The sequence below is a fragment of the Oncorhynchus nerka genome, linkage group LG22 (genome assembly GCF_034236695.1).
Source record: "Oncorhynchus nerka isolate Pitt River linkage group LG22, Oner_Uvic_2.0, whole genome shotgun sequence".
NCBI classification, from domain to species: Eukaryota; Metazoa; Chordata; class Actinopteri; order Salmoniformes; family Salmonidae; genus Oncorhynchus; species Oncorhynchus nerka.
Genome location: NC_088417.1, coordinates 92,169,455 through 92,186,392, shown reverse-complemented (window position 1 = coordinate 92,186,392; position 16,938 = coordinate 92,169,455). Strand labels below are relative to the sequence as shown.

General features: G+C 41.0%; 1 protein-coding gene across 1 annotated transcript in view; it reads right to left on the bottom strand.

The window, feature by feature from the left end:
• LOC115105998 (tyrosine-protein kinase JAK2-like) overlaps nt 1-16,938 on the bottom strand; it is a 95,789-nt gene that overhangs the window by 24,869 nt on the left and 53,982 nt on the right. The window contains exons 3-4 of the mRNA XM_065007576.1: nt 4,159-4,282; nt 2,127-2,238 (exon numbers count right to left, since the gene is read on the bottom strand). Of these exons, the coding sequence (XP_064863648.1) occupies nt 2,127-2,238; nt 4,159-4,282 (236 nt within the window). The remainder of the gene's footprint in view (nt 1-2,126; nt 2,239-4,158; nt 4,283-16,938) is intronic.

The following is a 16,938-nucleotide window of genomic DNA, read 5'->3' as shown; positions in this document are numbered from 1 at the left end:
ACTCCATATAGTGTTGAAACTACACCTTAGTCCCCGTGTTGCCTAGGGTCAGGTGTTCCAGACTCCATATAGTGTTGAAACTAGACCTTAGTCCCATTGTTGCCTAGGGTCAGGTGTTCCAGACTCCATATAGTGTTGAAACTAGACCTTAGTCCCCGTGTTGCCTATGGTCGGGTGTTCCAGACTCCATATAGTGTTGAAACTAGACCTTAGTCCCAGACTGGTCTAAAGTAGTGCAGCAGAGCCCTATGGGCCGTGGTCTAAAGTAGTGCACCAGAGCCCTATGGGCCGTGGTCTAAAGTAGTGTACCAGAGCCCTATGGACCGTGGTCTAAAGTAGTGCGCCAAAGCCCTATGGGCCGTGGTATAAAGTAGTGCACCAAAGCCCTATGGGCCGTGGTCTAAAGTAGTGCACCAAAGCCCTATGGGCCGTGGTCTAAAGTAGTGCACTATATTGGGAATAGGGTGCCACTTTGTCTGTTCATGCTGGCTAAGGAAGAGGTCCCCACAGGCAGGGTTACAACCTAACTGGGGAGAAAAGACTGCCTGTGTGTTTGAGGAGATCCATTTAACCAAGGTAGGATGCAGGCACAACCACTTCATTACATAATGATTAGTTATGCTATTTAAGACGCAAGGAGATTTGCAGTTCAGTGATTTGACTGCAATGTTGTCCATCTCAAACACGTACGCCCTGCATCTCTGCATCCCTCGTCTTCCTGACTGCCTTTTCTAGTTACAGCAAATAACAGCCTGACATGGTACGTGGGATACATGCAGCCATGTTTCCACAAGCTACACCTGAAGTATTACACTCCCCCTTTCATTGTTTTGCTCAACAACTTTCTGTTCTGCATCAAAAGCGATAGGGATCTTAGTGTGTGTGAGCTCTAGAACTATGGCCAGTCCAGTTGAACTTCTATTCTCTCTGTGGATAAACATCAAGTGAAACCACAGGAGACATTGGCCTCGGCTATACAAACAACACGTCAGTAGACAGAATGTCTTGAGGAACATAAGCCACATTTCCAAGAATAGAAACTAAAGAAAACTTACTTTTTTTACTTTTTTGTTTTTTTTACATGGAAACAAAGTACCTCAGTTCTCAGAACTGTGGAATAAAGTCAACACCGCTTTCCTCACAGAGCCTCCATTTTTCTATAATACAGATTTAAAGGGGCCATCCACCATTGAAACAATAAACTAAGGGATCCTGCCCCAGCCTCTGTCTTGGTAAAAAGCTGAGGGATGGGCCTGGAGAAATGGAACCACTCTTGAATTAATAAGCAGAGGTATTGATGCAAGGACTGACCATCCAAAATATCAACATTATAGTTATAAGCAGTTGTATACAGTGTTTATTTACATTTTTAATCTTTACAAATATTGAAGTAAAACAAGCTTGTGTTTCAGGTTCTGATGGGGTATTACTCATAAGCTCATAAGGCATTTATAAGTTATATTCTTCAAGAATCAATGGATGTAGCAATTGCGGCTTGCTCTTTAAAATGACAGCAGGACCTCACATCGTAACTAACGTATACAGGGTAATCTCTCCCACCCAGTGTGTTTTGTGACAATGTGAATGTGAAGATAAAAACTGAAAAGGACACCACAGTCCACACAGACATTCTAAAAACACGCACATACACACAAAAACACACCCTACCAGCCACAGCCTTCACCACTGCCTCTCACCCTCCCAACACCACTTCCCCTTTTCTTCAGCATATGTACGGACACACACACGGGTAGATTAGGCAGTTATTTACACCACACAGACTTTACAGCTTCGTTGATTGGTGATTGGTTTCTAGAAACCAGTTGCTTGGCAAAATCAATTTGGTCTCACCAGCTGGCTCTCTCTCTGTAGCAATTGAGCCAGGGGATGAGGTTACTTAATACCTCAGGTTACTGAAAGGTGGCTTTACAGGTAGGCTATTTCAGCGGAGTCTGTAGCATACATGTCAGACTAGAGCCCACATTTACAAAGCAACTCAGAGTCGTGCTCATTCATTATGATCTTTAAGGCAAAGCTGATCCAGGATCAGCATGCCTACACTCTTGAATTTCACACGACAAGACTGAGAAAACTTTCCTGGTAAAAAAAAATAGCCCAAGACTAACCTGAGCGAAGAGGTAGGACATGACGGTATCGTCGAACACCGGGCTGTCCATTCCCTTGTTGACCCCATAGCGGTGGGAACAGGAGCCTCCATACCAGCCAGGGAAGTAGTACCTGGGTGATGTAGAATTTTATTATCAATGTTTTTCATTTTCAATTATTCTAATCGGTCTGCAACCCAGAGTGTGTTAAGTTCTGGTTTAAATGAAACAGAATTCCCAGCTCACAATTATTCAAATAAATGTTTATTCACGAAAGCTCTCCCATTCACATAGAAAGATGTTCCTTTTATAACATTCTTCTAACCTACGCACACACATGCACACTAACATTAGGAGAGCCATCTTCTTCTCTACAATTTTAGTTTATCACTACCCAGCTGACAGTTCCAGTCCCCCCCAGAAAAAGGAAACCTGGAGGGGTTACTCCCTGTACAATCATACGTTCCCAGAGTTATAGCCGGGTCAGTTCAACCATAGTTGAATTGTTTCTAGGTGTTTTCTTAGGCATACACACATTCCTCTCACTCCCAGTCTAACCTAGTCGGACTTACGTTTAATATTTGTAATTACTCCTTATCCATGCTACATAACCTTTAATCCCTAATGGTTTAAGATAAACCTTATAAATGATTTTATCACGGGGGGATACAGAAAGGGAGAAGAAACAGGAAGAGGAGAGAAGATAAAGAAGAGGACTATATAAAAGACAAGCACATTGTGTCTAATACTACTACCGTACAATGATACTTTAATTATTGTGTCTAATACTACTACCGTACAATGATACTTTAATTATTGTGTCTAATACTACTACCGTACAATGATACTTTAATTATTGTGTCTAATACTACTACCGTACAATGATACTTTAATTATTGTGTCTAATACTACTACCGTACAATGATACTTTAATTATTGTGTCTAATACTACTACCGTACAATGATACTTTAATTATTGTGTCTAATACTACTACCGTACAATGATACTTTAATTATTGTGTCTAATACTACTACCGTACAATGATACTTTAATTATTGTGTCTAATACTACTACCGTACAATGATACTTTAATTATTGTGTCTAATACTACTACCGTACAATGATACTTTAATTATTGTGTCTAAATACTACTACCGTACCGTACAATGATACTTTAATTATTGTGTCTAATACTACTACCGTACAATGATACTTTAATTATTGTGTCTAATACTACTACCGTACAATGATACTTTAATTATTGTGTCTAATACTACTACCGTACAATGATACTTTAATTATTGTGTCTAATACTACTACCGTACAATGATACTTTAATTATTGTGTCTAATACTACTACCGTACAATGATACTTTAATTATTGTGTCTAATACTACTACCGTACAATGATACTTTAATTATTGTGTCTAATACTACTACCGTACAATGATACTTTAATTATTGTGTCTAATACTACTACCGTACAATGATACTTTAATTATTGTGTCTAATACTACTACCGTACAATGATACTTTAATTATTGTGTCTAATACTACTACCGTACAATGATACTTTAATTATTGTGTCTAATACTACTACCGTACAATGATACTTTAATTATTGTGTCTAATACTACTACCGTACAATGATACTTTAATTATTGTGTCTAATACTACTACCGTACAATGATACTTTAATTATTGTGTCTAATACTACTACCGTACAATGATACTTTAATTATTGTGTCTAATACTACTACCGTACAATGATACTTTAATTATTGTGTCTAATACTACTACCGTACAATGATACTTTAATTATTGTGTCTAATACTACTACCGTACAATGATACTTTAATTATTGTGTCTAATACTACTACCGTACAATGATACTTTAATTATTGTGTCTAATACTACTACCGTACAATGATACTTTAATTAAACGGCATATTTCACACTTTAATTCCTTCATATTTTTAATAGTCAATCTAATTGTTTCCTTTTCAACAGAAAAAATAAAATTTAGACCCCTGACCACACGCCACATCCTACCTCACTCTGAAGAGGAGACTGTCATTTGCTGATTGGTCGAGTTTGAGGATGTGATTGGGTGGGAACCACATGCGGTCGCTCTCCCTCATCAGGCCAAACAGGCTGCAATACAACGGTGACAGGCCTGGGATACAGGAGAGAACAGAATAATAACAACATTGACACCAAACACATCCATAGGGATAAGCAGAGCCATATGTATCCTTGTGGTTAGTGTGTCAGCCCTGAGATTGGAAGGTTGGGGATTTGATCCCCCGTCAAGTCATACCAAAGACTCCAAAATTGGGACCTGATGCCTCTATGCTTGGAACTTTAGTATTTAGGAGATGGATTAGGGTTAAGGCCCTGCGATAGACTAGCATCCTGTCCAGGGGGTGTCTCACCCTACAGAAATGGGAGGCAGAGCAATGGACATTAGACTGGTGGAAATCTGTCCTTTTGTCCAAATTTTAGATTTTTGGTTACAACCACCGTATCTGTGAGATGCAGAGTAGGTGAACAGATGATCTTCGCAAGTGTACTTCCCACCGTGAAGCATGGAGGAGGAGGTGTGATGGTGCTTTGCTGGTAACACAGTCTGTGATTTATTTAGAATTCAAGGCACACTTAACCAGCATGGCTACCACAGCATGCTTCAGCGATACGCCATCCCATCTGGTTTGCGCTCAGTGGGACTATCATTTGTTTTTCAACAAGACAACGGCCTCCACAAACCCCTGACCTCAACCCAATTGAGATGAGTTGGACCGCTGAGTGAAGGAAAAGCAGCCAACAAGTGCTTAGCATATGTGGGAACTCCTTCAAGACGGTTGGAAAAGCATTATGACCTTTAAGGCAAAGCCAATCCTAAATCAGCACTCCTACTCATGCACAAACACACAGGTGGTTATGGTCAACTGGTCCCTGTAAGAGGGTTGGGGTTGTGAGGGTTTAGAGTTTAGGATTTTAAGCTTGAGGCGAGACATTTCAGTGGATAGTATTGGGCCTCAGTCAGCTGTGCTCTATTCTGGAATCTTGGAGTCAAATCTGCTGTGCTCTGGTCTGGGTTCTGGAAGTGAAATCAGCCTTAGCTGTGCTCTGGTCTGGGCTCTGGGAGTGAAATCACTCTCAGCTGTGTTGTCTGGTCTGGGCTTCTGGGAGTGAAATCTGATTAACTGGCCAAAAGGCACCTACTGTATGAAATGGCACTCTTCTCAGCATGGAAATAACGTTGTAAAGAGCATTAAACCCACTAGCCATTTCAACAGCTTTAAAGTTATTAATAGATGTATGTTTTTCCCACGTATGTAGGCCTATAGCTTCGGGCTGCAATGTGTCCACAGGGGCAGCAGGGTAGCCTAGTGGTTAGAGCATTGGGCCAGTAACCAAAAGGTTGGTGGCTCAAATCCCAGAGCTGACAAGGTGAAAATCTGTCGTTCTGCCCATGAACAAGGCAGGGATCCAACTGTTCCTAGGCCGTCATTGCAAATAAGAATTTATTCTTAACTAACTTGCCTGGTTAAATACAAACATTTAAAATGTATGTATTTACACTACCCTTCAAAAGTTTGGGGTCACTTAGAAATGTCCTTGTTTTCCATGAAAACATATGTGAAATTAGTTGCAAAATGAATAGGAAATAGAGTCAATGATTTTTAATTGAAATAATAACTGTGTCCTTTCGTCAAAGAATCCTTCATTTGCAGCAACTACAGCCTTGCAGAATTTGGCATTTTAGTTGTCAATTTGTTGAGGTAATCTGAAGAGATTTCACCCCATGCTTCCTGAAGCACCTCCCACAAGTTGGATTGGCACTTAGGTACCATACAGTCAAGCTGCTCCCACAACAGCTCAATAGGGTTGAGATCCGGTGACTGCTGTCCACTCCATTATAGACAGAATACCAGCTGACTGCTTCTTCCCTAAATAGTTCTTGCATAGTTTAAGATGTTCTTTGGGTAATTGTTTTTTCTGCGTCTCACGAATGTTCAAACACCTCAAACTTAGATTTGTCTGTCCGTAACACTTTTTTTCCAATCTTCCTCTATCCAGTGTCTCTGTTCTTGCCCATCTTAAAATTTTATTTTAATTAGCCAGTCTGAGATATGGCTTTTTCTTTGCAACTCTGCCTAGAAGGCCAGCATCCCGGAGTCGCCTCTTCACTGTTGACATTGAGACTGGTGTTTTGCCGGTACTATTTAATGAAGCTGCCAGTTGAGAAGTTGTGAGGAGTCTGTTTCTCAAACTAGACATTAATGTACTTGTCCTCTTGCTCAGGTGTGCACCGGGGCCTCCCACTCCTCTTTCTATTCTGGTTAGAGCTGGTTTGCGCTGTTCTGTGAAGGGAGTAGCACACAGCGTTGTACAAGATCTTCAGTTTCTTGGCAATTTCTCACATGGAATAGCCTTCATTTCTCATAACAAGAATAGACTGACGAGTTTCAGAAGAAAGTGCTTTGTTTCTGGCCATTTTGAGCCTGTAATCGAGCCCACAAATGCTGATGCTCCAAATACTCAACTCGTCTAAAGGCTAGTTGTATTGCTTCTTTAAATCAGCACAACAGTTTTAAGCTGTGCTAACATAATTGCAAAAGGGTTTCTAATGATCAATTAGCCTTTTAAAATTATAAACATGGAATAGCTAACAACGTGCCATTGGAACACAGGATAGATGGTTGCTGATAATGGGCCTCTGTATGTCTATGTAAATATTCCATTAAAAAAAACATCTGCCGTTTCCAGCTACAATAACCATTTACAACATTAACAAAATCTACACTGTATTTCTGATCAATTTTATGTTATTTTAAGGGACAAAAAAAGTGATTTTCTTTCAAAAACAAGGACATTTATAACTGAACCCAAACTTTTGAAAGGGAGTGTATGCATGTGGGGCAAAAAAGTATGTAGTCAGCCACCAATTGTGCAAGTTCTCCCACTTAAAAAGATGAGAGAGGCCTGTAATTTTCATCATAGGTACACTTCAGCTATGACAGACAAAAGACCAAAAAATCCAGAAAATCACATTGTAGGATTTTTTATGAATTTATTTGCAAATTATGGTGAAAAATAAGTATTTGGTCACCTACAAACAAGCAAGATTTCTGGCTCTCACAGACCTGTATCTTCTTCTTTAAGAGGCTCCTCTGTCCTCCACTGGTTACCTGTATTAATGGCACCTGTTTGAAATTGTTACCAGTATAAAAGACACCTGTCCACAAACAGTCACACTCCAAACTCCACTATGGCCAAGACCAAAGAGCTGTCAAAGGACACCAGAAACAAAATTGTAGACCTGCACCAGGCTGGAAAGACTGCATCTGCAATAGGTAAGCAGCTTGGTTTGAAGAAATCAACTGTGGGAGCAATTATTAGGAAATGGAAGACATACAAGACCACTGATAATCTCCCTCGATCTGGGGCTCCACGCAAGATCTCACCCCGTGGGGTCAAAATGATCACAAGAACGGTGAGCAAAAATCCCAGAACCACACGGGGGGACCTAGTGAATGACCTGCAGAGAGCTGGGATCAAAGTAACAAAGCCTACCATCAGTAACACACTACGCCGCCAGGGACTCAAATCCTGCAGTGCCAGACGTGTCCCCCTGCTTAAGCCAGTACATGTCCAGGCCCGTCTGAAGTTTGCTAGAGAGCATTTGGATGATCCAGAAGAAGATTGGGAGAATGTCGTATGTTCAGATGAAACCAAAATATAACTTTTTGGTAAAAACTCAACTCGTCGTGTTTGGAGGACAAAGAATGCTGAGTTGCATCCAAAGAACACCATACCTACTGTGAAGCATGGGGGTGGAAACATCATGCTTTGGGGCTGTTTTTCTGCAAAGGGACCAGGACGACTGATCCGTGTAAAGGAAAGAATGAATGGGGCCATGTATCGTGAGATTTTGAGTGAAAACCTCCTTCCATCAGCAAGGGCATTGAAGATGAAACGTAGCTGGGTCTTTCAGCATGACAATGATCCCAAACACAACGCCCAGGCAACGAAGGAGTGGCTTTGTAAGAAGCATTTTAAGGTCCTGGAGTGGCCTAGCCAGTCTCCAGATCTCAACCCCATAGAAAATCTTTGGAGGGAGTTGAAAGTCTATGTTGCCCAGCAACAGCCCCAAAACATCACTGCTCTAGAGGAGATCTGCATGGAGGAATGGGCCAAAATACCAGCAACAGTGTGTGAAAACCTTGTGAAGACTTACAGAAAACGTTTGACCTCTGTTATATACCCTTTGTTGGCAATGACAAAGTATTGAGATAAACTTTTGTTTTTGACCAAATACTTATTTTCCACCATAATTTGCAAATAAATTCATAAAAAATCCTACAATGTGATTTTCTGGATTTTTTCTCCTCATTTTGTCTGTCATAGTTGAAGTGTACCTATGATGAAAATTACAGGCCTCTCATCTTTTTTAGTGGGAGAACTTGCACAATTGGTGGCTGACTAAATACTTTTTTGCCCCCCAAAAAATGTATACATCCTTCTGCAGGGAACAATTGTTTTCCCAGTTCTTTTTTTAATCATGGGAGTACTCCTAACAGTAAAACATGTCAAATGCCCATCCTTTCATTTTTATTTCGGCCCCCCAAAAATGTGCCAGCGATTAGCCCATGGATTGATGTTTTAACATTGTCTCAATGAAGAGTTTGGCGTTCGACTAGCCACGTGCAGTTACAAGCCTGCTAGAGTTAGCGGCAGGCGGACAAGCAATATCCACCGTCGTAGTACAGATGAAACCTGAGCTGGGAGCTGGACAGTTTTAGAAAACCCTGACTAGATCTAGTTTCAATAATAGTATACCCCTTTGGGCCAAGCCCTCAAAAACAACAACAACAACAACGTCTATGAGACGAGGGTGTGACAGACAGCAGATGAGAGAAACCGGAAGTGAGAATAGAGTGCTGTGTGACAAGAGGAAGAGAAGCCTAGGCGAGCGTATTGCATGGTGGAGGTTAGTAAGTTTGTTAGCTAGCCAGCCCCACTTTCTGCCTGTACGGGGAGACTGCGATATGGCAGCCTGGGGGAGCAGAGGAAGAATAGAATACAAGTCATTAGCCATCAAAGGGCGGACTGTCCACATATAAATAAAAGTACTAGATTGAGTGTATCTGTGGTCTGAGGAGCTTTGCCCATTCTACTAGACCTAATTATATGGTTGTCGCCTTCTCCCTTAGGTGCTCAGAATAACCTCTAAACTTCGTAACATAATAACTCTGACATGGCAACATAATCACTCCAGCATGTCGAGTTACACTGCAGTGTAGAGTAGTTAAACGTCAGAAGGTATAGGTGGACAGGGAGTGAGAGGAGTCAATTAAAAATAATCAGAGAGCGCCTGAGAGAGAGAGCCAAAGAGAGAGAGCCAAAGAGAGAGAGCCAAAGAGAGAAAAAACGAAAGCGAGAGAGTAAATGAAAGAGAGCGAGTGTAAGAGAGAGAGAGTGCTGCAGGGTGCATATCAGAGACCTTCTGGGGTGTGTTTGAGAGAGATAGAGTCATAGAGAACTAAAAATCAACAAGTCAACAGCCTGCTGAGGTCAGTGTATGAACACCCAGGTCAGTGGTAGGCTATATTCAACATAACTACACTACATGACTGTGGCTCCAAGACAAATTCAAGCAAAACTGCTATCAAGGCTTTTCCGGGTTGGGACTAAGAATATATTCTCTTTAAACTACATCTCGATGCATATTTACACTTTACAGATTAAACTGACAGATACAGAACAATGTTTACACTTTGAAGCAAAATTGAAGAAGGGTAATTTGGAATGAAAATAAGTTATTTTTTGAGTACTCTGTAAACCGGGCCAAACAGATAGCAGTTTGACACATTTGTCCTCTTGCACAGATGAGCTGAACTCCTCAAGTGGAGGTGTCAAATAGGTTTTAAAGCTAAAAATACACAGACTGTTGGACATCTAGTTAAACAACCACCACAACAACAACTGTATAACTGCTTAAAATTACATTAAGACTGATCAAGGAGAGATGGGTCTAAGTAGGCGGGTTCTGCTCTAACGGAAGAACAGACTACGCTTCAACTCAGGTACACCACTCGCTACCTACCGCCAAACATTGCACACGACTCTGCCAAGAAGCACAATGCTCAAATACTTCTGCGTTAGTCTTTGACTAATCAAATAATTAATTGATCAAATAATTAGTCTAATGAATCTGAGTACAGCCTCTCCAGGCCCAGATTACCCTAGTCACAAAACAGGTCTATACCAAGGGGATATGAAGCTTGATTTACTGCCATGGTGGCTGGTTACACACGTGCGGAATCCCAAATCAACCCTTCGCTTGCCAGCGCCAGACGTTCTATGCGTCTACATCTTAATTGGACGGGTGTTGCAGCGTCCCATATCCAGCAAGCATCAAACCCACAACCTCAGTTTACATTTACCGCTACAATGACTCCGTCTATGTCAAGACAAAATGAGAACCCCGTCTGCAGTAAACAATGACTAGAGTTGTAGTTCCACAAAGCCCTCAAGAGAAGTAACCCCGAGTCAGACTCTGTGCTAGTGAAAGAGGTCAGAGGAGATATTTGTGTGGATTACACTCCCTCCGCATTGAAACCTCTTCCTTGTGCTTCTGTCTGCGCTGAAAAGGTTTACTTTTATGGGTTAGGGATGGTTTGATGTTTGTTGTAGGGGCAATAAGAACAAACGGCATGCACTTTAGGCCCTGTAGGGCAGGAGATTGTCTCTGTGGGCTGCAGCATTGTGAGGGATAACACGTTTACATTTTTTACTCACGTTGGCCACAGAGAAGGAGAGCCCACAGGCTTTGGAAAGCGGGCCATGTCAGTGGCACTGTATTGTCCTCAAAGCGAGCAAAGAAGTTGTTTAATTTGTCTAGAATAGGAACCTGCTCTGCTTTCTGTGTGAGGAAAGGTAGTACTCTACAGGTGTTGTGGGAGCAAAAACCTATAGGAGAGTCAATGCCTTGATGTTTGCAGAGAATGACTGGGTGTTGTCCAGGATCACACCAAGACACTAATGTCAGGCCGGACACTAGTCTTGTGTTCAGAGCCAATGTTAGTTCTGATGGAGGCTGGGGCCAGTCTGTGATATGGGCGTTGCGTGGATTTGGATGAGCGGTGGAGTCTGGGCCCTTTGGTGTCAACAGCAGTCACAGGACATGGATGTGTGTGAGGTGTGGTTTTCAGAGGAGGTTGGTGTGAAGAGCTATAGGAGGACAGGCTCATTATAATAGCTGGCTGGAATGGAATAAACACAACGATAAAACACAACAAGCATATTGAATCCACAACTTGACTCCATTCTAGCCATTACATGACAGTCCTCCTATAGCTCCTCCCACCAGCCTCCACTGGTGGTGAGTGTCATCCACCCAGATGTGTGTGTCAGGGTCAGGGTTTCAGTTAGCCGGTAATTGCTTGCTTTTGGCCTTTTTTCCCCCCCAATAATTTGTTGTTGTTGTTGTTGCCAGCCAAATTGACCAACAAAAAAAAATCCCATTGCAAAATAATGCTTTTTATTAATTGATGGTAATACATTTAACCGACATGCTTATCGGTCTATAGGTTAATTTGCATATTTTAGTGTCATTAAAATTGGTGTGTGTGTATTTTCTTATTTATACAACACAACTATCACAGGCATACAGAGCCTATTTTGAGCGGGATGTCTGCTCAGTTGTGTAAAGTACAAAAGTAAAAAATACTTTGAAGTACTACTTAACTCGTTTTTTGGAGGTATCTGTAATTTACTTTTTATATTTGGGACCACTACATTCCTAAAGAAAATAATGTACTTATTACGCCATACATTTTCCTTGACACACAGAAGTACTAGTTACATTTTGAATACTTAGCAGGACAGGAAAATGGTCCAATTTACACACTTATCAAGAGAACATCCCTGGTCATCCCTATTGCCTCTGGCCTGGCGGACTCACTAAACAGAGAACATCCCTGGTCATCCCTATTGCCTCTGGCCTGGCGGACTCACTAAACAGAGAACATCCCTGGTCATCCCTATTGCCTCTGGCCTGGCGGACTCACTAAACCTCCATGGTCATCCCTACTGCATCTGGCCTGGCGGACTCACTAAACAGAGAACATCCCTGGTCATCCCTATTGCCTCTGGCCTGGCGGACTCACTAAACAGAGAACATCCCTGGTCATCCCTATTGCCTCTGGCCTGGCGGACTCACTAAACAGAGAACATCCCTGGTCATCCCTACTGCATCTGGCCTGGCGGACTCACTAAACAGAGAACATCCCTGGTCATCCCTATTGCCTCTGGCCTGGCGGACTCACTAAACAGAGAACATCCCTGGTCATCCCTATTGCCTCTGGCCTGGCGGACTCACTAAACAGAGAACATCCCTGGTCATCCCTATTGCCTCTGGCCTGGCGGACTCACTAAACAGAGAACATCCCTGGTCATCCCTATTGCCTCTGGCCTGGCGGACTCAATAAACAGAGAACATCCCTGGTCATCCCTATTGCCTCTGGCCTGGCGGACTCAATAAACACAAATGCTTTGTTTGTAAATAATGTCAGTGTTGAAGTGTGCCCCTGGCAATCTGGTTAAAAAAAACTTCTGCTGTCTGATTTGAAATCATTTATACTTTTACTTTTGATACTTAAGTATATTTGAGCAATTAAATGTACTTTTGGGTATTTTTTTCTATTAGAGCAGCAACTCTTCCTGGGATCCACACAAAATATGACATAATGCAAAACATTAATAGACAAAAACAAAACTACATAAAAACATTTAAGGCACACATAGCCTACGTATCAATACATACACACAAACTATCTAGGTGAAATAGGGGAGAGGCGTTGTGCCGTGAGGTCTTGCTTTATCTCTTTTTTTAAACCAGGTTTGCTGTTAATTTGAACAATATGATATGGAAAAGGAGTTCCGTGCAATAATGGCTGTATATAATACTGTACCCTTTCTTGAATTTGTTCTGGATTTGAGGACTGTGAAAAGAGCCCTGGTGGCATGTCTGGTCGGCCAAGTGTGTGTGTGTGTGTGTCAGAGCTGTGTGTAAGTTGACTACGCAAACAATTAGGGATTTTCAATATATTGTTTCTTACAAAAAGATGAAGTGATATGCAGTCAGTCTCTCCACAACTATTAGCCAAGAGAGAATGGCATGTATAGTACTTAAATCAGCCCTTTGATTACATTGAAGAACAAGACGTGCCACTCTGTTCTTGACCAGCTGCAGCTTAACTATGGCTTTCCTTGCAGCACTCGACTGGACAATAATCAATAATAATAATCAAAACTAGAGCCTGCAGGACTTGCTTTTTGAAGTGTGGTGTCAAAATAGCAGATCATATTTTTATTACGGACAGACCTCTACCCATCTTTACATCCATTGAATCTCTGTTTTGACCATGACAGTTTACAATCTAAGGTAATGCCAAGTAATTTAGTCTCTTCAACTTGTTCAACAGCCACACTATTCATTACCAGATTCAGCTGAGGTCTATAACTTAGGGAATGATTTGTACCAAATGTCAATGCTCTTAGTTTTAGAGATGTTCAGGACCGGTTTATTACTGGCCACCCATTCCAAAACAGACTAGAACTCTTTGTTAAGGGTTTCAGTGACTTCATTAGTTGTGGTTGCTGATACGTATGTGGCTGAATCATCAGCATACATGGACACACATGCTTTGTTTAATGCCAGTGGCAGGTCATTGGTAAAAATAGAAAAGAGTACAGGGCCTAAAAAAACTGCCCTGCGGTACACCACACTTTACCTAGAAAAGCTTCCATTAAAAGAAAACCCTTTACGTTCTATTAGAAAGATATCTCTGAATCCACACTAGAGGCTGTACCAAATGTTTGATGTATTATAATAATTGATTATGCTTATGTTGTATTAATATAAGGGGAGGGGTTATAAGACCCCTCCCTCCTTACATTTATAGGGTCCTAGACTACAGATGAACAATAAATACACACATTATATTAGGTTTAATATTGTTCCACAGTACTTTTCTAGGTTCTCTGCCTCTCATGAAGAAACTGTCTGAGAAATGTGTGACTGTGAGACAGAACTCTGCAGGGGAGTGTAAGAGATAGGAGACTAGTCAGACATTCCACTATAAATCAACTTGGACATTTACTGCTAAGCTTTTAGATAACACACTAAAAGCCTTGTTTATATAGCTGTGTAGGCATGATTTTGGTCTCATGAGTAAAAGGTCATGATGTAGGCAGTGACATCACTAAGGCTGGACTTCGGGTTTAATAAAAAAACAACTTGGGACCTTTTCTATTTTGCAGAACTTACTCAGAAACATGCGTCATGTTCCTGTTGTCAACTTCTGTCTGCAATTGCATTAATAAAGGTTTTTGAATTATTTAATTAAAGATAGTCATAATGCTAATTTCACCAATGAGCCCATGATTGACAAGGAACAAGGAAACGAACCCCAACACTATGACAGAGGTTGAAAAGCCATAACACATGAGTGTTTTCAACAAGTTATAGTCAATAATATCAAAGGTTGCACTGAAATCTAACAGTACAGATCCCACCATCTTCTTATCAATTTCTTTCAACCAATCATCAGTCGTGTGTGTCAATGTGTCAAATGTTGTGTCCTTCTCTATAAGCATGCTGAAAGTTTGATACTAATAGGTTTACAGAGAGAAACAATTTGTTCCAACAGTTTGCTAAGAGCTGGCAGCAAGCTGAAATGTCTGCTGTTAGAACCAGTAAAGGCAGCTTTACCACTCTTGGTTAGAGGAATGACTTTGGCTTCCCTCCAGGCCTGAGGACAAAGACTTTCCTCTAGACTCAGATGAAAGATATGACAGATAGGAGTGGCTATAGAGTCAGCTACCTTCCTCAGTAGCTTTCCATCTAAGTTGTGAAAGCCAGGAGGTTTGTCATTATTGATCGATAACAATCATTTTCCCACCTCTCCCACACTAACTTTACAGAATTCAAACTTGCCATGCTTTTCTTTCATAATTTCTTTTTTATGCATAAATACGATGGCTCACTGTTCGTTGTTGGCATTTCCTGCCTAAATTTACCCACTTTGCCAGTGAAGTAATCATAAAAATGATTGTCAACATCAAATGGTTTTGTGATGAATAAGCCATCTGATTCGATGAAAGACTGAGTTGAATGTCTTTCTGCCCATAATTTCATTTAAAAAGTACTCAAATGTTTTTCCATCATTCTTTATATATCATTGATCTTGGTTTCACAATACAGTTTCCTCTTTCGGGTTGAATTTAGTCACATATTCTCTCAATTTGCAGTAAGTCAGCCAGACAGATGTGCAGCCAGACTTTTGCCCCATCTCGTTCAACCATACAGATTTTAAATTCCTCATCAATCCAAGGAGACTGAACAGCTCTAACAGTCCGTTTTTTTAAAAACAGGTGCATGTTTATCAATAATTGAAAGAAGCAATTTCATAAATTCATCAAGAGCAGCGTCTGGAGGCTCCTTATTAAATCACATCGAACCTACATGTTTTTAACATCATCTACATAAGTCACAGCAAAATATTTGGTCTTATCTCTTATACACTATTTTAGGCCCAGCTGTTGAAACTTTGGCTTTCCTGCATATAGCCACTATATTGTGATCACTGCATCCAATGGGTAAGGATACAGCTTTAGAGTTCTACAGTATTAGTCAACATGTGATCTAAACAGTACATGTGGATGGTCTTGTTCCTGTAGTGTTTGAAAACACCCTGGTAGGTTGATTAATAACCTGAACCAGATTACAGGCACTGGTTACAGTGAGAAGCTTCCTCTTGAGTGGACAACTTGATCAAAACCAGTCAATATTTCAGGTCCCCATGAAAGTAGACCTCTGTTTACGTCACATACACAATCAACCATTTCACACATTATTAAGATACTGACTGTTAGCACTATGTTGCCTATAGCAACACCCCAAAAGAAAAGGCTTTAGATGTGCCAAGTGAACCTGCAACCACAACACTTCAATAACACTTGACATAAGATCTTCTCTAAGCATTACAGGGATATGGCTCTGAATATATACAGCAATTCCCCCTCCATAAGCATTACAGGGATATGGCTCTGAATATATACAGCAATTCCCCCTCCATAAGCATTACAGGGATATGGCTCTGAATATATACAGCAATTCCCCCTCCATAAGCATTACAGGGATATGGCTCTGAATATATACAGCAATTCCCCCTCCATAAGCATTACAGGGATATGGCTCTGAATATATACAGCAATTCCCCCTCCATAAGCATTACAGGGATATGGCTCTGAATATATACAGCAATTCCCCCTCCATAAGCATTACAGGGATGTGGCTCTGAATATATACAGCAATTCCCCCTCCATAAGCATTACAGGGATATGGCTCTGAATATATACAGCAATTCCCCCTCCATAAGCATTACAGGGATATGGCTCTGAATATATACAGCAATTCCCCCTCCATAAGCATTACAGGGATATGGCTCTGAATATATACAGCAATTCCCCTCCATAAGCATTACAGGGATATGGCTCTGAATATATACAGCAATTCCCCTCCATAAGCATTACAGGGATGTGGCTCTGAATATATACAGCAATTCCCCTCCATAAGCATTACAGGGATGTGGCTCTGAATATATACAGCAATTCCCCCTCCATAAGCATTACAGGGATGTGGCTCTGAATATATACAGCAATTCCCCCTCCATAAGCATTACAGGGATATGGCTCTGAATATATACAGCAATTCCCCCTCCATAAGCATTACAGGGATGTGGCTCTGAATATATACAG